This window comes from Rhinatrema bivittatum, chromosome 3, assembly GCF_901001135.1.
Source record: "Rhinatrema bivittatum chromosome 3, aRhiBiv1.1, whole genome shotgun sequence".
NCBI lineage: Eukaryota > Metazoa > Chordata > Amphibia > Gymnophiona > Rhinatrematidae > Rhinatrema > Rhinatrema bivittatum.
The window spans coordinates 482,125,996-482,147,963 of NC_042617.1; the positions used below are offsets into that span (position 1 = coordinate 482,125,996).

General features: G+C 43.5%; 1 protein-coding gene across 4 annotated transcripts in view; it reads right to left on the bottom strand.

Annotated features, from left to right (window-relative positions):
- ITSN2 (intersectin 2) overlaps positions 1–21,968 on the bottom strand; it is a 337,690-nt gene that overhangs the window by 194,480 nt on the left and 121,242 nt on the right. For all 4 annotated transcript variants that reach the window (XM_029596037.1, XM_029596039.1, XM_029596038.1 and 1 more), the window contains exons 13-15: positions 13,700–13,849; positions 8,624–8,764; positions 5,349–5,436 (exon numbers count right to left, since the gene is read on the bottom strand). In XM_029596037.1, coding sequence (XP_029451897.1) covers positions 5,349–5,436; positions 8,624–8,764; positions 13,700–13,849 — 379 coding nt within the window. The remainder of the gene's footprint in view (positions 1–5,348; positions 5,437–8,623; positions 8,765–13,699; positions 13,850–21,968) is intronic.

Consider the following 21,968-nt stretch of genomic DNA (forward strand, 5'->3'; position numbering starts at 1 on the left):
AAACCAATATCTCATCTATAATTGACTCCTAGCCACTATTATCGAAGCCACCCCACTGGCTAAAGTGCAGACTAGATCACAGCCCGCATCTGTCAAGAAGGCAGCAGTTGGTTCCATAACTGCCCTGGAATTTACCTCAGGGATATCAACCTCCTGGGAGAGAAGCAAACAAGAGCATGTCACCAAGGAACAACAAGAAGGTATCTGCAAGGACATTGCCACTGCTTCAAATGCTTGCTGAAGGATAGTCTCAATCTTATTAGCATCCTTCAAGGCAGCTCTGCTTTCCATGAGAATAGTGGTCCACTTGGAGACTGCAGACACAAGTGCATCTACCTTCAGAAAACTTAAGTGTTCTCTTACCACTGGATCCAGAGGGTACAGACCTTGCAAAACCCGACCCCCTTTGAAATTAGCCTCTAGGGCACCCCACACAAGAGCAATCAATTCTTGAATGGCTTCCATCACGGATTTCTCTGACTCAGATACTGAATCTTCCTGAGGAACTCCAAGCATTTTCAAGGTCTGTGAAATCAGAGCTGGCAGTACATCTCTATGAAAGAACTGTAACATAGCTCTATATGGTTCTAATCCAGGAGGAATTTCACCATCCTCAAGAGTCAGGATCAGCGTCATCATCCATGCCATCCACATCTCAATCCGGAGGTCCCGCTGCCACTCTAAGAGTACTCCGGCACGTAACAGAAGGTCCAGGCAACATTCCTACCTGTACCTCTGCTGTGGGAGCATTGGACAGGGCTTCAGACTGTGCCTGAAGGATTGCACCTGCTGGAAAAAAAGTTCTACCCATGAAAAAGTAGAAGTATCCAGCCCAGGAGGTACCTGAGGAGTACTCACTGAGCTGCCTTCCCCTGCTGAGGAACCAGTTAGGGGAGCTCCAAAATCAGACGCCCCACCTAAGTCATCTTTACCCAGACTCACATCCGGCTGGGAAGAACCAGGCTTAGTTAAATCAGAAGACAAGTCTCTCTGAGCCTCCAAATACCGCTGGCACAAATTAGTGGGCACTCCTAGGCTGAGATGCCTGAATATGGCAAGCAGTGCAAAGAGAAGGATGCTAAGTCTTCCGAGGTACAGGCACTATTATGGCTGTCAGTGTGCTGAACAGTGGCCGGAGGCATACGTCTAGCTGTTTTTCTTTCTTTTTTTTTTTTTTTTTTTTATATGTGCGCTCAAACCTAGGCACACAAAATTATGCGTCCAACACTCAGACTTCACACCTAGGTGCTCAAAAATAAGCATCACAAAAAAAAAGCACACAGAACAAGTTATGCGCAGATGCAAGCATTCGGCACTACAGCAGCACTTAATGTGGATGCACAGACTACAAGGCCCGACTATGCATCCAAAAAATGGGCACACACCCTGGGATGCACACAGCTAGATGCACATCCAGTCCGACAATCCTGTAGAGAGCAGCCTTAGAAAGTGCGCGAAATACCGTTGTAGCCTACCACACGGCATGCAATGAAAAGCCTTGGAGCAGGGCCTAGCCTAAGGAGGCTGCACAACCTGCCAGGCTGCTCACTTCTCTCGAACTCCCATGGAGTGGGATGAACATCGGAATAGTACACCAAGCACGGAGACCAGAGGAAAGAAGAAACCCTACACCACAAAAACCTCCTTCTAAGTCTCTGTATAATTTTCTTTTTAAACTTACCAGAGCTCAGCCTTACCTGGTTGAGTACAGAGACGGTCTCCAGCTGCGGAGGGAAAGGGCATGTGCTGTCATCGCCGTGCTTGGCTTCCTGAATCCAGTGCCTTTCAGCTGCTTAAGCAGCTAAGTTCATGCCGGCTGAGAAACCAGCTACTGGACCAAGGCACTCATCTGAGGGACCACAGAAATCACCTCAGGAATTCTCAACTGGGGAGGGAGCATTTGGTTATCACCGCAAGAGAGAGGGGAGAATTTATTTCCTGAATTCACCTTTTCTTTAAAATGAAGTAATCCCCAGAGGGGAGATGCACGTCCACCATCTGCTGGAGATGGCGAATACTGACAGACTGATGTCAGATCAGGGGTATATGTATTGCGACATCAGTTTGCTCAGTCTCCATCTACTGGTAGAGGTACATAACCCACTTGTTCTGAATTCATCTGACTGGATGCTAAGAAAAAAATTATTTTTTTAAGAGACTTCTAACAAGAATAACAGAATGTAAAAAAAAAAAAAGCAAACAAAAAATTTGGCAAGGGGCTGAAGGAGAGAGCAAAATGCACAACCATTTCTCTTTCATACAAGTGGAATGACAGAAACTAAAGATACCTTCTTGGGTTTTCTGAGCTGAAAGAGAAAACATTTCCCTCTCAATACAGTCAGTTAATACCCCACCTTTGTGGTTGACTAGTGTCTTACTTGTCCATGGAGAATTTAGTTTTTAAGAGGTAAATTCAAACTGAATTCCCTTTTTTGTATTCTCAGTGCCAGAAATTGTGTCTTTGTGCCCAAAAAGTATACACACCAACGAGGATGCAGTTTAATTTCAATGGAATCAGTAAGGTGTCGCAACCAAAGAGATTCTGCCAATGACCCTGTTTTCCTTGCTGAATTACTGTCTGTGCCGAAGGCATAGGTCAGTGTGGCTCTTGGCTCCTTTAGTGCTGAAGTGTGCAACTTACTTCCCTCTTTGCCAGAAGAATGGTACCTGCGCCGAGATTTCTCCAAATCTTGGCACCGAGCATGGGACAGCTGTACCTTTTTTGACTTAGACAATGGTCCCTCAGCTGGTGATGGTTTTCTCTTTGTTACTGAAATAGAGGCTTAAAGAGACTTTCAGCATGTAGCTTCCGGATCTTCTGGCCCAGAAGGTCATACAAGCACAGGCAGCACAGTTAGGTACATCGTAGGAAGGGCTGAGGCATTGAATGCACTGGTTATGCTGGTCTGACAAATCCATCTTGTAGAGCAACCAGGGCATCTTTTAAAACCTGGTTTTCTGTCTGCCATTGTGAAGAGGGCTGAAGTTAGATATAATTTTCAAAACCCGAGTTCAGCCTAACAAAAAATAATTTGGCTTTTTTGTTTGTTTTTTTTGGGGAGACTTGCAAAAAAAAAAAAAGAAAGAAAGAAAAGAAAGTAAAGGAAATAATAAAAAAGTTAAAGGAAAAATCTTTGATGAGCAGCATTAGGAGCGAACAAAAGTGTGTTACAGAATAAATGATGAGAACATAAGTACCACCATGCTGAGTCAGACCAAAGGCCCATTGAGCTCAGCATCCTTCTTCTGTTAGTGGACTATCTGAATCTCTATTAAATGCCTATCAGATCTAAAAAGAGTAGACTTTTTTAGATCTGCATCACTTAGATGCAGTTCCAACACTGCTCTCTACATTAATGGTGGGGGTGGAAGGGAAATAGAATAAAAAAAGGTTACTAAGAGCCAAGAGAAACAGATAAGTATGTGAGAGAAATAAAAAGTGTGAAAGCTTGCTGGGCAAACTAGATGAGCTGTTTGGTCTTCTTCTGCCGTCATTTCTATGTTTCTATGACCAATTTCTTATTGCCCACTCATGGGGATAAGCCATGGCTTTCTCTGTGGACAAGCAGGACTGAAATGAGCCATACAAGTGGGGTGATATCATTTGACGGCCCTGAGACAGAAAAGCTCTCGCAGAGCTCAGAAAAACTGAGAAGGTACATTCCTGTTCATTGTTCCTTGTACATTATTCCCTGTACTTTGTTCTTGTACATTGTTCTTTATATAAGTCTATTTAACCTAGTTGTTGCTCCTTGTTCCTTGTAAAGGCCTCACCATTGTTTCATGGTGTTGCCATTTTAGTTCTATGTAAACCAATACGATGTGCAAACTGATATCGGTATATAAAAAATACTAAATAAAAAAAATAAATAAGGTTTTTCCAAGCATACATGGACCTTCCTACAGCCATTATAGCTCAAGTTTCCTGTCTTGTCTTACACTCTTGTGAAAGAATGTAAGATTTTTGTGTTTGTCATAATTTTGCTGTAAGGAGTCAAAAATTATAAAATACATAAATACATTTTATTACTACCATAATCTTCTTAGCTTCTTATTTATTTATATACCGCTTTTTCAATAAAAATTGGTCAAAACAATTCATATACTGGTACATACATAATATAAAAATAGAATAAAACTAAAGTAAAAACAGTTAAATGAGAATTAAAATAAAATAAAAGCTAAGAACTAAATATCATCAAAATAAAAATGTTGTTCAAATCAAATATAAATACCAGTTCACAGGTGTTGCTAGAAGTGGAAAATCAGGTGTTTTCTTGTGTTTGGGTATTAAAGGCTTGTTGAAAGAGATATGTTTTTAGAGTTTTTTTGAATTCTTTTGGTTTGAAATTTGTCAAATTTTGTTAGATAGGTTGTTCCAAATTAATGGGCCTGCGAGAGAAAGCTCTTTTTCTGGTGATGTCTAGCCTTGCAAGGCGGACCAAAGGGACACCTAGTAGATTTTTGTTCAGAGGTCTTAAGTGTCTTGTAGGTTTATAAATTTGCAAAGTGGAGCATAGCCAAGTTGATAGAGGATTGTGTATGAGTGAGTGATGATAGACAAAGTTTTCTATTGAATTCTGAATTTAATGGGAAGCCAATGAAGAGAAAACAGAATAGGGATTATATGGTTTTTAAGTGAGACACTGGATAGAACACGCGCAGCTGAATTTTGGATTAGTTGGTGCTGCCACATTAGTTTAATGAGGCAGCACATTATTATATATTCCAGTCATTTAAAGAGACCGACAGATCATAATGCTTATAAAATTTATTAACTATGGCAAGATCTGTGTTCTAAAAGGTTTAGATAAAGGTCTGTGGGCATACTAGAACACATACACAAGAGTATTGCCTGAAAGTAAACATGAAAATTAGGACAAGCCAATACTGTACACAGAGGGAGGCATAGTAACTATAGTCCTACATACTCTATAGCAAATATTTTAATTAAAAATATGAAGAAAGTATAGGCCAAACTGAAAAGAGGTGTGGCGTAAAGAAACATGAGACCTGAGGTTAGGATTAGGAGCCTAAAAACACCACTATTACCTGATCAAGTGCCATGCCTCATTATTAGTATATAACATAACAGAAGAAAATAAATCTACCATACTGTGAAAAAAGGTATACACAACTCATATAAACTTATTAGGGGACACCACATAATGCAATAACAATTCCTAGATTCATGATAACATTGTAACATGTCACGTGGTGGGAACCACACAGATTTCAACCTCAGTTTTCATTTTTGTAAGAAATGAACATTCTAACTATGCAACTGAGCATCTCATACATGAAATGATGTGAACCACATTATGTTGCCTTAAGGTACTTGTGCTTACCTGATGTATTGGCCAGCTGTATTTGTTTAATTTTCTCATTTAAAGCTTGTTTCTCAGGAATGAGATGGTTTAGCTTACTCTGATATTCCTGTAAGAGTATAGTATATTGTTGGTAACAATAGTTATCTTATTGCAATATTTTGCAGATGTTAGTAAACTATTTTACAGTGTAAATACTTAGCATGACTCACTGATAGAGATGTAGATATACAGAATTAGGAAAGAGGGAAAAAAGTGGTACTTGACATTTAATGTGGATGGGCACAAGAAATAGCAGTTGTGATACACACTGAATGTGGTAATACTTCCAAATGCTAAATAGGACAAAGACCAAGATATATTACTTATTAATGACAGGGAATAAGTGTCCAAAGCCCAATAGCAGCCAGTTGGGTACAGCATATACTGGCATACATTAAACAAGTGGTGGAATCAAGGAACAAAGATGTTATTCTTCCACTTTATAAGGTCTTGGTCAGCCTACACTTGTAGTACTGGGTTCAATTTGGGGCATCCAACCTTATAATTATATTGAAATGTTAGAAAGAGGTTATAAATGGGCCACAAAGCTAATAAAGGAGACACATGGGCTTACATCTGGATGAACATGTGCTCAAGGACTGTACAACTAGAAGAAAGATGTTGCAGTGATATTTAAATTACATTATACAAATACAGTATGTCCACAATCCCTATAGAGCAGGAGTCCCGAAATCCAATCTTCTAAGGCCACAAGCCTGTCTGGTTTTCAGGATACCCACAATAATTATACACTGCATGCATTCCTTCAACTGTATGCAAATATATGGTCTTTCCTATGGCCAGGAACCCACAATAGAAGCCACTGCTGACGTTTTAAAGAAATTAGTGATCTTATGGACTGTGCATCGCAAGGACTCCTTGGTCAATCATTCCTGTCAAATTTCCCTTGAGCCAGAACATCAGTGATGTTCAAAACACATATTGGGCTGTGTTTGTGTGTGGGAGATACACATTCATTTCATCTCAACTACTATCATCATCATTTTCAATAAAGGTGAACGATTAATGTCCATTATAAAAGACCTGGGACAGTTTTTTGGTGAAAGGGGAAAGACCAATGGAGCAGACGAAAATTGCCAGGCCCCACAAAAACAAGAGAGCCGAAGGCTGTAATGGAATATGAACTAAGATCATCCTTTTCCCTCTTCTGTACAATATGGAAGTTTTCATCTACATTCTGCGTGCCTATATTCTAAAGTAAACAGGCAAAAAGTTACTTAAGAACATAAGAACATGCCATACTGAGTCAGACCAAGGATCCAACAAGCCCAGCACGCTGTTTCCAACAGTAGCCAATCCAGGCCATAAGAACCTGGCAAGTACCCAAAAACTAAGTCTATTCCATGCTACTGCTGCTAGTAATAGCAGTGGCTATTTTCTAAGTAAGTGCTGCAGGGGCCTCAAACCCCTCTACTTATAGTCTCCCATGCTCTTTAAGCCTCACCTTCTTGCCTTGCTATTTCCTACTGCTCAAAATCTGTCCCACCCAGAACATTATATGGCAGGGACCTGCCTGAAGATCCTCTTCTTCAGGAATATGTACCTCCAATATCCTCCAAATTCACAGCTGTCTTTGTCTAAGGCATAAATCCCAAATCATACATTGAGCGATACTATGTTTAATGTCTTGCCATCAGCAACCCCCATACTGCGGAGCACGGCAGCAGTGCACAGATCCACCACTACGAATCCTCCCCATCAATAATCCTGTCTCTCTCAATTATAAGCTCTTGGGGGGGGGGGAAGAATCCTTCAGTTCCATCCTTCCTCCCAATAGCTAATGTACTTGTATGTCCTGTAGCCCTCTGTTACCTTAATAATGTATATTTATCCAGCACTGCACACACTGAGCACTACAGAAACAAAATACTTCACAACACTGACAGAAGTTATTTACCATGATACTTGCCTAATGTATAAAAGCATAAACTACCCAACACATGGTACGAACACCAGGAACTATGGTTGACTGATAACTTACAAGTAATGTCAAGAAGTGGTGGTTCACACCAGTGCTGTAAAAATGTCAAAACAATCAAAATTTGGACCCTTCTAGATCCTACACAAGTTCTTTATACTTTTATTCTATTATAAACCTTTATATTCAGATGAATTATCCCTTCTACCACCCTATCACTGAATAGCTTAATGATGCTCTGTATGGCTAACTTGTAGACAAAGTAAAAGCAGAGCATTCTAAAAACTTTGAGGTCAACTGTTCTGGCTTCCACAGGGCTTATCTCCTTTTAACTTTCAGCATTGTTGGTATATTATCTGTAATTGAGATTCTGTTATAAATATTTTTATGGAACTATGTAAACCGATATGATAGTCTCGACCAAATACCGGTATAGAAATTTTAACAAATAAATGAATAAATAAATATGAAAAGTTATCAGGGGAGTGACACGTATTTTTTTTTTTATTTATATTCTGCCTTTGTGACTGGTCAGCTATTGTATCGATCCATAGCGTGACCATACCTTGAGTATTGTGTGTAGTTCTGGTTGCCCCATCTCAAGAAAAGATGTAGCAGAACCTGAAAAGGTGCAGAGAAAGGCAACCAAAATCATAAAAGGGATGGAACAGCTCTATGAGGAAAGACAAAACAGGTTAGGGTTCTTCAGCCTGGAGGAGATATGGTCAAAGTTGGAATGGGTGGAGAAATGATAGTAGTGTGACATGGGTAAATAGGTTATTTACCCTTTCCAATACTACTAGGACTAGGGGACACTCCATGAAGTCAATGAGTAGCACATTTAAAATAAACTGGAGAAAGTTTTTTGTTTTTTTTTTTTGTTTTTTACTCAGCATACAATTTAACAGTGGAATTTGTTGCCGGAGAATGTGATGAAAGCAGTTAAAGTAGCTCGATTTATAAAGAGTTTGGACAAGTTGCTGGAGGAATAGCCCATAAACCACTATTAAACTTAGGGAAGAGACTGCTTATCCTGATTATGAGGAAAAAGGACTGCATCTATTCTTTGGGCTCCTACTGGGTACTTGTGACCTGGACTGGCCACTGCCAGAGACAGGATTCTGGGCTCGATGAACCTTTGGTCTGACTCAGTATGACATTTCTTATGTTCGTTGACATCACCCCTCGTGAGGACTTCTCATCCAGCTTGTCCTCTGAGAAACTACAGCAATACCAATCTAAGCTGTTATAGGGACAAAGGCGGATGGTGAGTAATCTCTGCCCAGATATACATGCAAAAGCATAGATTAAATACCTGAAGCTGCTGCTGCAGTTGCTTTATCTCCATAATTCCCATGTCACATTTCTTATCTACAGTTTCCAGCTCATTTTTTTGTTTGAGCTTTCTGTTATGAACATCCTGCAGTCGACCAGAGATTTGCTGATGTTTTCCATCCTAGAAAGTCAAAATATTACATTGTAATGTCTTTACATGCTCCTCCTGTCAAGGGGTTACTTCATAACATACAGAAGCCAGGTATACCACATTTTCATAAACAATGATTGCTATAAACAGCACATCTAGAAATCTGCACAAAAGAATACTGTTAAGCATCTAAAAATATTTGCGCTTGTTTGTACTTTTGCAAGACAGTTTTAAGCAATTGGGGTAACATCTGATCAAATACAGAATTCAAGATCTATAAATAAGACGCTGAACAAGTAGGTGTTTTTCTGGCCGATGTGTTTATTACTATGCTGTAGATACAGAAAGACAAACCAGTCATTTCCATGGCTTGCCTATAGTTTGCGTGTTCACCCTTAATTGCTCATGGCTTGCCAGAGACACTGTGCACTATGATGCAAGATAGCTGAGGTTTGGTTTTTGGGTGATAGCATGAAGGTGATCTGTTCTGAGAAGGAGGGGCTTAACGAAGGGGAAGCGGATGACAGGCATCTGCAGCTTACACTGAAACAGTACGTAGACAGTCAAATCTCCAGAAGTGATTTTGTTACTATTTTAGTTTGATAAGGAATAATTCACAAACACCAATTTGATAATTTTTAATAAGCAGATTGGTAAAATTTGATTTGCTATATCCCTTTTTAATGTTTCTTTAATATACACTTAGAATATACAATAAAGTATATAATTCCTTATCCTATTAGCTCTTTCTCTTGGAATCTTTTCAGAGATAAGGAAATAAATGCAGAGTATTCCCAGATTCCTATACTTAATTAATATTGTATCAAATACTCACGATGTAAGTTGTAGCTGGCCAGGCTATTTATAGTCACAGTGGGGAGGGAGGTTAACACTGTGATACAGGATGATGTCGTCTGGGTATGCGAGTCTCTCTCTCTGCCTCCAAAGCGATGATAATGTTACACACTGTTTTATAATTTCCCAAATGCAATCAAGGACAAATGTTCTTTTCTGATTGGTCATAAATTGAAGCTCTTTTCCTCAAATATGGTTTTGTGCCAGAATAGCCCCAGCCAAATAAGAATCACTTATCATAACTATTCTGTACCATATAGCACATTTGTTCTTCTGGGTTATTTCTGACCAACCAATCAGTGAGTACATCAATGATTGTTTCTATGGCTTCAGCCATGGTTGAGAGACAGACTCCAAATGTAAACTATTTTAGTTCACTCCAAAAGTTGTTGTCAATCTTCCAACCTTCCAATGTCCAGTATCTCTGAGCAAAATGCAAAGACTGCAAATCTTCAGCCTTTCTAGTTCACTAGTAAGTTTTAGCTGGTTTACTAGTTATCCACTGTATCAAATACAATATTAATTCAAATAAGGAAATCAAAGAAATAATCTCCCCATCATCCCACAATTTCTCATCAAGCACTCTGCAATTGGGTCTCTTTAGATGTATCTTGTTTAACTGACTAAAACAGTGAAGGTGACAGATTCGAAGAAATCATTGAAAGCAGAGCACAGTGCTTGGTGGTGCACTAAGCTTTCATGTCTAGTCTACCAGGATCTAGACATGTTTTGAGTCTTGCATAAAAGGCAAAAGATCATGAAAATCCTCAGCTACACACAAACAGCCCTGACAAACTGACAGCTGCTCCGTTACCAAGGACTACCTCCTGCTAGTTGGAGGGGGGAAAACGTGTGAAGATAATTTAAATGGGGGCGGAGGGAGAACCCTCATCTTAACTAGTTTTACTTTTTCTGCATCAGCACAAAAAAATAATACATTTGCACATAAGACAGTTCTGCTTCCATTAATAGAACAGCAAACATAGTCATTTTTGGATCTACTGAACTACTTTGGGGTTTTCAGGAGCTGCTGCTCCACTGGCTGGTAGTCATTTAGATAATGCATTGAGTGATTATTTTTTGCTTTATTTTTACTTGTAATAATAAATCCTGATAAATACCTGGGAAAAATTAAAACTGAAATGAATAGTAGCTGCGTATCCACTATGGTATGCAGATCTTCTCCCGGAGACTCTACCCCAAAACCATTTACTCTACTCCAGCTCAGAGAAGGAGTAAGTCCAGATGGCCTCCCCTTTCCAGACTGCCTACCATTGTTGTTTATGAGAGGAAAACTGACATTTTGTTTTTCCTCCTATGGAAAAGCTAGCTCCCAGCAACCCCTTTTCACTGATCCGCAAACCAAACCAGTACCACAGGGACATAGTTCCAGAGATGTCCTTGAGGACATTCTCCGTGTTCCTGTGATCTCAAGCTCATCCTCCAATCCAAGCTGTCCACAGTTTAAACCCTGTAGCTTTCAGAGCTCCAATCCCTTTTTCCTTCCTTCCCATAGGCCTCGTGACAGTAGTGGGCAGTCTCAGATCAGCCAATAGAGCTCTACTAACCATTCCATCAGTCAAAACAGCAAAGTTGACCCAAGTCAGAGAGAGAGCACTATCCTTGGCAGGACCTTTACTATGGAACACATTACCCCTGGAATTAAGGCTAATGAAAGATTTAAAACTCTTCAAAAAAGGCTTAAAAACATGGCTCTTCAAAAAAGCATTTCACAGTAAGGTAGCTGAATAACAACACAAAAACAGCTGAAAGTCACCAGTATAAAATGCAGAGTTGCATAATTTTATTATTTCTTCTCATATTTAAGTATTATATTTGAATGACAGTATAAACATATGATTGCGCTAACAATCATAACTGGTAACCACACCCATCCCCCATTTAGAATATATTATTGAACTATGTAACCGTATAATACTGGCACCTTTTGGATAATCTAGAAACCAAACCAAACATATTTGTGCCTATCTGTAAACCGTTGTGATGGTGCTCTACTAAACGACGGTATAGAAAAGTTTTTAAATAAATAAATAAAATAAATAAATAAAGTGCACTCTGAGAGCACTGAGCACATCCTGCCTTAGCCCCACATTCATATTCTGTTTATAATGCGGACAAAACTGCAATAAGGTACGCGGCAGAGAGGAACCAGCAGTCCAGGGGGAAGCAGAGTGGAGAAATCAGACGTCCAGGTGGAAGGAGAAGTAGGCTAGCATGTCAGCAAAATCCCCTCAGCATGCGTGCCAGCCAGGGATTGCTGACTTCTAGTGTAGAAGACAACATTCAGTCTCATTCTAGCAGCATACATAGGATATCCATCAACAAAGTGAGCAGACCTTACCCTTATCACCCAGGGAGAGAGGAGAAAGATTGACCAGCATTATCAGAAGGACCCATTGAAGTAGTCCACCTTTTCAGTATTGGTTTCTGGAAGCCCAGCTGCAGGAAGATGGGTAGGCGGTGGATAGGGGTGAAGTGGAGGGGGGGGGGGGGTGCTGCCTCTGGCTGTCATGGTTGACTGTCAGTCAGACAATGACCTCAAGCATGCGACAGCTCCACTTTTATACTGTATCCCACATAATGGCTGGGGTGGCACATTACCACCATGTATAGGGACTCTGTTTCTTCTGCTTAGGCACAAGCTGAGGCATCCTGTGCTCTTTGGTGATGCCATACAGGAGACTTTCAAGATGAAGCAAGAAGAGGGAGTGACTACAGTCATTCTTTGGTCTCCAAATGTGAATATTTGGTTATACAAATATGGTTATATCCATGGGTACTGATGTGCAGGCCTATTCAAATTAGTGACAGCAGGAGGCAGACAGGGCATCCTAGCATAGGAGGCAGCAAGTCAGCCAATATATATATGAGGGCTGTGATGTAGAAAGCGGTAGAGTGCTGCAGGAGTGTAATGCATGAAGACAGCCCTCTTTTTAGTATGGTCTCCTGCCTTCTTTCACCATCTTAATATTCATAGGTAAACCAAAGAATCCATCCAGTAAACCCACTTCTTCGACCCTTTAAGTAATGTGTCACTAGCTGCATGGTGGCTTGCACCACCTTTTCACTGGCAATATTTTTTATTGTACTGATTTACTAAACCATAAATAAGTAGCTGCTAGAGTATTTAATCCCATATATGATGGTCTATATTTAGCCTTGATTTGGTTCTGGCTTCAGCAGATAAAACTCATTGGGCAGAGGTAGATCTGTTTATGTTACAACATTTTTCAATGCCATTATCCTTTCTCTGAGGCGCACATCCGTTGATTCCACCTCTCCTGTGTTTCAACCCTGTTCCTTTCCCTACCAGCTTTCTTTGCCTTCCCTTGGACATTGTAATGAAGGCACAGGACAAGCTAGTGTTACTTTTGATTACTTTGAAATACGTTCTGCTGTATAAAAGCACTAATCAGGTTAATGCCTTTTGATACTTAAAATGCTTTTTTTTTGGCGCTGGTGCTAAGGCTTCACACATAGCCCCCAGTTTCTACGATCTTGCCTTTCTTCTTTCTCCTTTTCACCTTTATCTTCCCTTCCCATAAGGGGCAAGCATGGTTAAGGAGAACTAGGTTGGCTCACTGCCAGTGCTGTGCACTGCTATGCAGTGAGATCTGGGTTTGATTCCTTGAAAAGGTCTTCTGTTCACAGTCCTTTGAAGGTCACACCCAGCATTTGACTTTGGGGCCCATTATTACTGGCATTAGTAGCATGGGATCTGTTTAATGTTTGGGTATGGTACTTGTAGCCTGGATTGGCCACTGTTGGAGACAGGATGCTGGGCTTGATGGACTCTTGGTCTGACCCAGAATGGCAACTTCTTATGTTCTTTAGATTTTTTTCTTTTTGAATGGTTGGGTGGGTTGGATATGAGATTCTGTTGTGTTTCTATTGTACACTACTCCGCATGACTCTTTAGGGCTGAGAAAATAGTATAAAAATCTTTTTTTAATAAATACTTAACACCAGGTGGCCAAATAGTTTTGAAAGAATTAAAAACAGATTGCTGATAAAGTGTTGCCATTTTTTCACTGTATGTAGTAATTCACAGTTACGTAGATGTGCTTCTTTATTTAACTTCCTTCTTACCAGTGCTTCTAGTTCCATCTGAAGGCTTTTCTTTTTAGACTTTAACTTCATAATCTCTTCCTGCTCCCTGTTCCGCTGATTCAGAAGCTCCTGCCGCCGATTCCTCTCCCATTCCAGCTGGCGCTGACGTTCAAGCTCTTGCTTTGCAGCCTGTGGACACCAAATTGCATCACTTAATCATCACAAAATTATAGTTTTCCAGTGAAAATGCAAATTTTCTATACACACCATACTAACTCAGAGGGCAATTTTCTAAGGCATTTCCACAGTGTTTTACTCTTTGAAAATTGCCCTGAGAGTAGATTAATATCCCATATGAGCATAAAAGTGCATGCATAGTGCCAGTACCTGTGCACTTTTATATGCAGAGAGAGGAGCACTTAACTGAAGTTTCGTAGTTGGTACATGCATAATTTTCCTGGAAACAGTACCCACACGAATAGCAGATACAGGTCTGTGTGTGTACTTTTTCCAACCCAATTTTCAAAGGAAATCTTTTCTCTTTGGAAACTGACAAAGTCTGCAGGTAAAAAAATACCCACAGACTTTATACTTTTCTGCACAATTTGAAAGCTGCCCTCTCTATGCTGTCAGTTTAGAACAACTATAAGAATCTGGATACTAAGATTATGCAATTCCAACTTCACGGGGAGAAATAAGAAGTAAACATCAGCCAGTGAGTAGACTGAATAAAAGTCTGTTTAGATAGCTCATTAAACAGACTGTTCCTTACATATATTTTACAGAGGTGACTGGATTTGATTCCTGCCAACCCCAAAACAGGTAGAGAGGAAAATAAGTTCTTACCTGTTAATTTTCGTTCCTGTAGTACCACGGATCAGTCCAGACCGTGGGTTGAGCCTCCTGTCCAGCAGATGGAGACAGATCAAAACTGAAAGGGTATCATATATCAGGACAGAGCCTACCCTGCAGCCCTTCAGTATAACCACTGTCAAAGCAGAAAAGTAGTAAGATACAACAGTAAGGAATCAAGCAAGTAACATGAGAACTCGAGCAAACAACAAGAGAACTCAAAAACTTTAACAAATGCAAACATTGGATGGACTCTGTAGATAAGTGCTCTTGCATGAATTTCCATTGTCATCGAAGAGATGCTTCCGGTGCCTCTAATTATTATCACAGATGAAAAACATTCTGTATCCTGCAAAAAGAGGAAGGAAGCTTCGAGCGGACGGCAGGAACTTTAGGGAAGGGTGTCTGGACTGATCCGTGGTACTACAGGAACGAAAATTAATAGGTAAGAAGTAATATTCCTTTCCCTGTACGTACCCAGATCAGTCCAGACCGTGGGATGTACCAGAGCTTCCCTAAACAGGATGGGACCGAGACAGTCCCGCTCAAAGCACCTGCCGACCAAAGGATCCAAATACTGGCGCCTGTACATCAAGGCGGTAATGCCAAGCAAATGTATGCAGAGATTTCCACGTAGCTGCCTGCATATCTCCTGCGGAGAGACCGATTGACTCTCCGCTCAAGAAGTAGCTTGAGAACGCAAGGAATGAGCTTTCAGACCCTCCAGAACTGCCCGACCCTGACAGAGATAGGCCGATGCGATCGCCTCCTTCAACCAGCGAGAGATCGTAGTCTTAGAGGCCTGCTTGCCCCTACTGGGCCCACTACATAAGACGAAAAGATGATCCGAAACTCGGAACTCATTGGTGACCTGAAGAAAACGCATCAGGACACGCTTCACATCAAGATGGCGTAGATCATCCCCTACCGTACTCGCTATATCCGCAGGAGAGAATGCGGGGAGCTCCACAGACTGATTGACATGAAAGGAAGAAACAACTTTCGGCAAGAAAGACGGGACAGTCTTGAGGGAGAACCCACCCCGTCTGAAAAACGCAGGAAGGGTTCCCTGCATGACAACGCTTGAATCTCCGACATTCGTCTGGCAGAGCAAATAGAGACTAAAAACACCGTCTTAAGTGTTAGATCCTTGAGAGTAGAACGGCGGAGAGGCTCAAAGGGAGCTTGGCAGAGAGCCCAGAGGACCAAATTAAGGCTGCACGAGGGACAAGTGGAATGCATCGGCAGCTTCAAATGTTTAACTCCCTTGAGGAAACTGACAACATCTGGATGAGACACAACCGCATAACCTTCAAGATTTCCCAAGAGAGCTGAGGACAGAAACCTGTACCCGGAGCGAACCGAATAATAGACCCTTAGAGAGACCACACTGGAGAAAAGAAAGAACCAGCAAAACCAGAGCCAAATGTGCCAAGACGCCCAATTCCGCGCAGACAATTTCGAAAACCTTCCAGATCCGGACATAAGCGAGTGAAGTAGAAGTCTTGTGGGCACACAGAATAGTGGATATGACTTCCTCCTTATATCCCTTCTTTCTCAATCTCCGCCGTTCAAAAGCCAGGCTACTAGACAGAAGCGATCCGCCTGGTCAAAAAATACGGGACCCTGCCGGAGCAGGTACTGAAGATGACCGAGACGAAGAGGGCCGTCCGTCGACAGGTTTACTAGATCCGCGAACTAAGGTGTGCGGGGCCACTCGGGAGCTACAAGAATGACCGGACCCCTGTGGAGTTCTATCCTTCTGAGAACTTTTCCCACCAGGGGTCAAGGAGGGAACACGTCAAAAGGACGTCGCGTGGCCAAGGAAAGACTAGTGCATCTACCCCTTCCGAGCAGTGCTCCCTCCAGCAGCTGAAAAACCTGGGAGCTTTGGCATTGTCCAAGGTTGCCATCAGGTCCAGGTGAAGAGGACCCCACCTGTTGACAATCAGATCCAGTGCTTCGGACAACTCCCACTCGCCCGGATCGAGACGCTGGCAACTCAAGAAATCGGCTTGAACATTCTCCTTGCCCGCTATGTGAGAAGTTACTAGGCACTCCAGATGGCGCTCCGCCCACGAGAAGAGCTGGCTGGCTTCGAGGGTCACAGGCGAATCCTGGTGCCCCCCTGGTGATTGATATACGCCACCGTGGTAGAGTTGTCCAAGAGCATCCGGACTGCTCTTCGGCGAAGCAGCCGGAGAAAGGTTTTGAGAGCCAGACAAACCGCCCGAGCCTCCAGGCGATTGATCTGTCAGCGGGATTGGGCTGGGGACCAGTATCCCTGGGTGGCCTGTGTCTGGCAGACTGCTCCCCACCCGGAGAGGCTGGCATCTGTCGTGACTACAATCCACTGTGGAGTCTGAAGGGAGATTCCTTTTAGAAGGTACTTGAGTGATAGCCACTACTGTATGTCGCTGATGGTAGAGTCGGAGAGCGGGAGCGGCATCCGAAACTGTTCAGACACTGGTTTCCAGCGGGATAGCAAAGCTTTCTGTAAGGGACGCATATGCGCAAAAGCCCAGGGGACCAGGTCGATAGTGGAAGCCATGGTCCTCAGGACCTGAAGGTAATCCCACGCTGTGGGGAGAGGCAAGAAAAGGAAGTTTCTGACTTGATCCATCAGCTTGAACACGTGAGCGTCCGGCAGGAATACCTTGCCGACTCGGGTATTGAACCGAGCCCCTAGGAATTCTAAGACCTGTGAGGGTCACAGATTGCTCTTGGGAAGATTGACTATCCACCCCAGAGAAGAGAGAAGAGCAAGAACGCGGTCTACTGCCAGCTTGCATAGGGTCTCCAACTTGGCCCATACTAGCCAATCGTCCAGGTACGGGTGGACTAGGACTCCGTCCCACCGGAGGGCGGCCGCCACCACCACCATAACCTTGGTAAACGTGCATGGTGCTGTGGCGACACCGAAGGGCAGAGCCCGAAACTGAAAGTGTTGTCCCAAGATATGGAATCGGAGATATCTCTGATGCTCGGCACGGATTGGTATGTGCAGGTAGGCCTCCGTCAAGTCAAGAGAGGCCAAAAATTCTCCAGGATGAACAGCTGCTTTAACTGCCCTCAGGGTCTCCATCCGAAAGTGGGGCACTTTGAGGGGTCGGTTGACTCTCTTGAGGTCCAAGATGGGGCGGAAAGAGTTGTCCTTTTTCAGAACCATGAAGTAAATAGAATACTGGCTGGCGCCTTGTTCCTCCACAGGAACCGGGACTATAGCCCCTAGCCCCTGGAGTCTGGCGAGAGTCAGACAGACAGTGGCCCGCTTCCGATGTCCGCATGGGGAGACTATGTGCAGATCCGGCAGGTCTCGAGCAAATTCTAAAGCAAATCCTCTCTCGATTATCTCGAGGACCCACTGGTCTGACGTGATTTTGACCCATTCCTCTAGGAACTGAGATAAACGACCACCTAAGTTTGGAACGGAGGAATAGGACAGCTGAATCTCATTGGGAGGCGGGCTTGGTCGCGGGACGCTATGGGTTACCATCTCGGAAGACACGATGGCCTCGAAAGGACTGAGACCAGGATTGAGATCTGGAGTTTCCCCTAGAGAAGGCCCCTCTTGCCCGAGGATTATAATCGCCTCTGACCCCGGAATTGGGTTCCTGTAGGGAAGAAGGCTCTCGACTGTTTCGGGCAGTCCTCAGGTAGTTTATGAACCTTGTTCTCACCCAAGGATTTAATAAGCTGCTCCAGGTCCTTGCCAAAAAGCAACTTACCCTTAAAAGGAAGCATGCCCAACTGCGTCTTGGAAGAAGAGTCAGCCGACCAATTACGGAGCCAGAGGAGCCGTCTTGCCGAGACCGCTGAAGCCATCACTTTTGCTTGGACACGAAACAAGTCATAAAGGGCATCTGCCTCATACGTTATAGCGCCTTCCAACCTTTCAGCCTGCTCTGCCTCTGCAAACGGGAGGTCCTGGGTGCTGAGCAATTGTTGAACCCACCTAAGGCTTGCCCGCTGCATGAGACTGTTGCAGATCGTCGCCCGAACACCCAAGGCCAAGACTTCTAAGATGCGCTTGAGATGGAATTCTAGCTTGCGGTCTTTAACATCCTTCAGGGCCATAGCACCCACCATCGGAATGGTGGTGTGTGTTTCATGACTGCAGACATAGAAGAATCCACCTTGGGAATTTTCAGCATGTCCAGGCACTCCTCCGGAAGAGGATAGTGCTTCTCCATAGCCCTCCCAATGCAGAGCCCCGAATTGTGAGCCTCCCATTCCCGGAGGAGCATCAGCCTATGCATAGGATGGAAGGGGAATGTGCATGGAAAAGCCCTGAGTCCCGCCAGGACCGGGTCCGCGTAAGCCAGCATCACAGCCGAGAACTCATCCACTGAAGGACACTTGATCCCCAGCTCCTGTGTGATAAAGGGGATAAGTGGTTCCAGTTCCTCCCTCCGAAATAGGCGGAGAACTTGGGTGTCATTCCCTTCCGGGGGGGGGGGGGGGTCAACAAAATCCGGATCCTGATCTGGTCCGGGACCGTCAACAGAACGGAGGGATCCGGAGGGGGGGACCCCCGGGACCACCCGCACCCGAACAGACCCCTGCGCATCCAGCTCCTCAGGAGCGGGCAGGGCAGATATCAGAGGAATTTTAGGAGGAGGGGGCCGGGGGGGGATCAGACTCCTCTTGTAAACTGGCTAGGTAGGATTTATTTTTATTTATTTATGTATATTATTTGTGCATTAGAAGCACAAATTCTGACAAAAAATGAGGTCTGGAACTTCCGGATGGGGGAGGGGGGGTCAGGACCTGCATCTGGAGACTGCACAGGGCTCAAAACAGGGGGGGAATCCAAAAAATCTGGGTCCTGTGTGTCCTGCTGCCCCAAGGCAGGAGCAGCTGAAAAACCCAAGATGGCCACCGTTCCCGTGGTTTGCCGACCCGGGAACGGCACGGCCATGCTCTTGCTAAGCCTTGTCCGGGGTCCTGACGTGACCGCTAGCGCAGAGGGGCCTCTCCACCCAACAGACACTTGGCAGCCCTTCGCGGGAGAGTCGGATCGAAGACTCCCCCGCAGGCAATACAGAGGGCAGAGCACAGAATGACCACGAGGCAGAGAAGGAGCAGCAATAAAAATCAGCTGAGCTGCCGAGGCTGAGGGAGTGGAGGCAGGAGAATGAACTCTGCACGCTCCCGTCTCTCAAAAAAGGCTGCCGAGAGGAAAGTGAAACCTCTTCTTTTATTTATTTATTTATTTTTAATCGAGTAGTGCAGGGGAAATAGATGTCCCTGCTGGCAGCACCGTGGAATAAATGTCCCGGAAGAGAGAGGGCTGTGCAGGGGGAGTGACTGGAACCACCAGTATCACCCCACAGCCAAGGAACACCAGGGATAGGGAGCCTAGGCTATATTAAACAAGTGGCAAAGCCCCCCTAGGCCCCCAAGAGCGAGGAGACAGAAACTGTCTCCTGGATGGAAATCAATAGAGTCCAACTTTAACTTTTTTTTTTTTTTTTTTTTTAAACCTAACTTTAAAGATAACAAATACTTGCTTGATCCAATAAATTTTGAGAAGAAAGGAGCCCCAAAGCAAGGGCTAAGCAAGAGAAAACCAGGGAACCGCAGGGTGAGCTGTCGCATCTGCTGGAGACAAACAAATACTGAAGGGCTGCAGGGTAGGCTCTGTCCTGATATGGGACACCGTTTCAGTTTTGGTCTGTCTCCATCTGCTGGACAGGAGGCTCAACCCATGGCTGGACTGATCCGGGTACGTACAGGGAACATTGGGATTAGCTCTACCCTTAAGACAGCATGGGCTCTGCTGGCATTCATTCAGCAAAGACCTGGCAGCTGAAGGACAGCAGTAGCAGGATCCTTCCCACCCAAAAGTCAGCACCCACAAAGGGCAAGGTATAGAACTTCCAGAGAAATATCAGATACGCAAATAACAACAAACAAGGATCCATCTGGCCCACCTAGTCTATCCACTTTCTCATTCAGGTCATAGAATGTGATGGCAGATAAGAACTGTAGAGCCCAACTAGTCTTCCCAAATTACTTCCTGCTGCAATGTTATAGACCCTTGTTGATCGTGGGCTCTTTTTCACATTTTTTTTTTTGCAGCAAAGGACCTTCTGTGCTTATCCCATACTTTCTTAAATTCTGGTACTGTTTTCACCTTTGGCACTTCCACTACAAATCTGTTCCATGCATCTGTCACCTGGTGCAATAAAGTAATATTTATGCTAATCTTGAGACTACCCTCTTAGAGCCTCTGTGAAAGAGTATACAGTAGAAAACACCAAAACATCTTAAAGGACTAGATCCAGAGATCTGGCCTGATCCACCTTAAGCTTGACAGTAGGGATCCTGGTCTAGGTAGAGGTCTCTGGGAAGGGGTATAACTAACCACGATCAGGAAGGAAAAGGAGGCCCAGGGGAGAGAAAGAAGCTTAGAGAAACTACTGAACTATGAGTTGTGATACTATATTTGTTTTGTTGAACTGCGACATATAGAGTCACTTTTGTTTGTTTTGTCGTCACTAAAAGAAATTTATGCAAGATTTCTGCCAGAGTCCAGGCTGAATCTGTCCCCTTGCTACCTTAAGACCACTCACAGTGCCTCAGCCTCATATTATGATCTCATTCATGAACATGCTATTCACTGGAAAAAGATTTGCTTCTTGTGTGTTATTCATACCTTTGAAGTATTTGAATGTCTCCATCACACCCCCTCTCATTCTTCTTCTCCATCACGTCTCACCTTATAGGGTTTTAGTGCAGACCCTGCACTGTTTTGTATCCCTTCTTACCTTTACCATTGGCTTCAGCAGTAAATATCTCCTGGCCATGTAAGTTGGATCATGCACAGGAGAAAGCAAAATTGCTTACCTGTAATAGATGTTATCCCAGGACAAGCAGGATGTAGTCCTCACATATGGGTGACATCACCGAACTGAGTCCTATTGAGGAAAACTCTCTGTCAAAGTTTCTAGAAACTTTTGACTGGCACACTGAGCATGCCCAGCATGCCATGATCCCTCGAGCCACAGAAGTCTCCCTTCAGTCTCATTTGTAGCAATAAGCATTAGCAAAAATAAAATAATAAAATGTTTTGGACCCAACCCCGCGAGGTGGCGGGTGGGTTTCGTGAGGACTACATCCTGCTATCCTGGGAAAACACCTATTACAGGTAAGCAACTTTGCTTTATCCCAGGACAAGCAGGATGATAGTCCTCACATATGAGTGATTAGCAAGCTACAGGCTAAGTCATCTTTGTGTTAGACCAACAGCATACAACTTTGCAACGGGCACAACAACTGGTGTATTGTTGGAAAAAATGAGGCAGCCTGAAATCACAGCAGGTTGGATGTGTAAGGAATTGGGGTTATACTGGAAATAAGTTCTTTAAGACAGATTGTCCAAAGGCTGAATCTTGTTGTCCTTCCTTGTTCAAGCAGTAATGAACCGCAAATGTATGAAGAGAGCTCCATG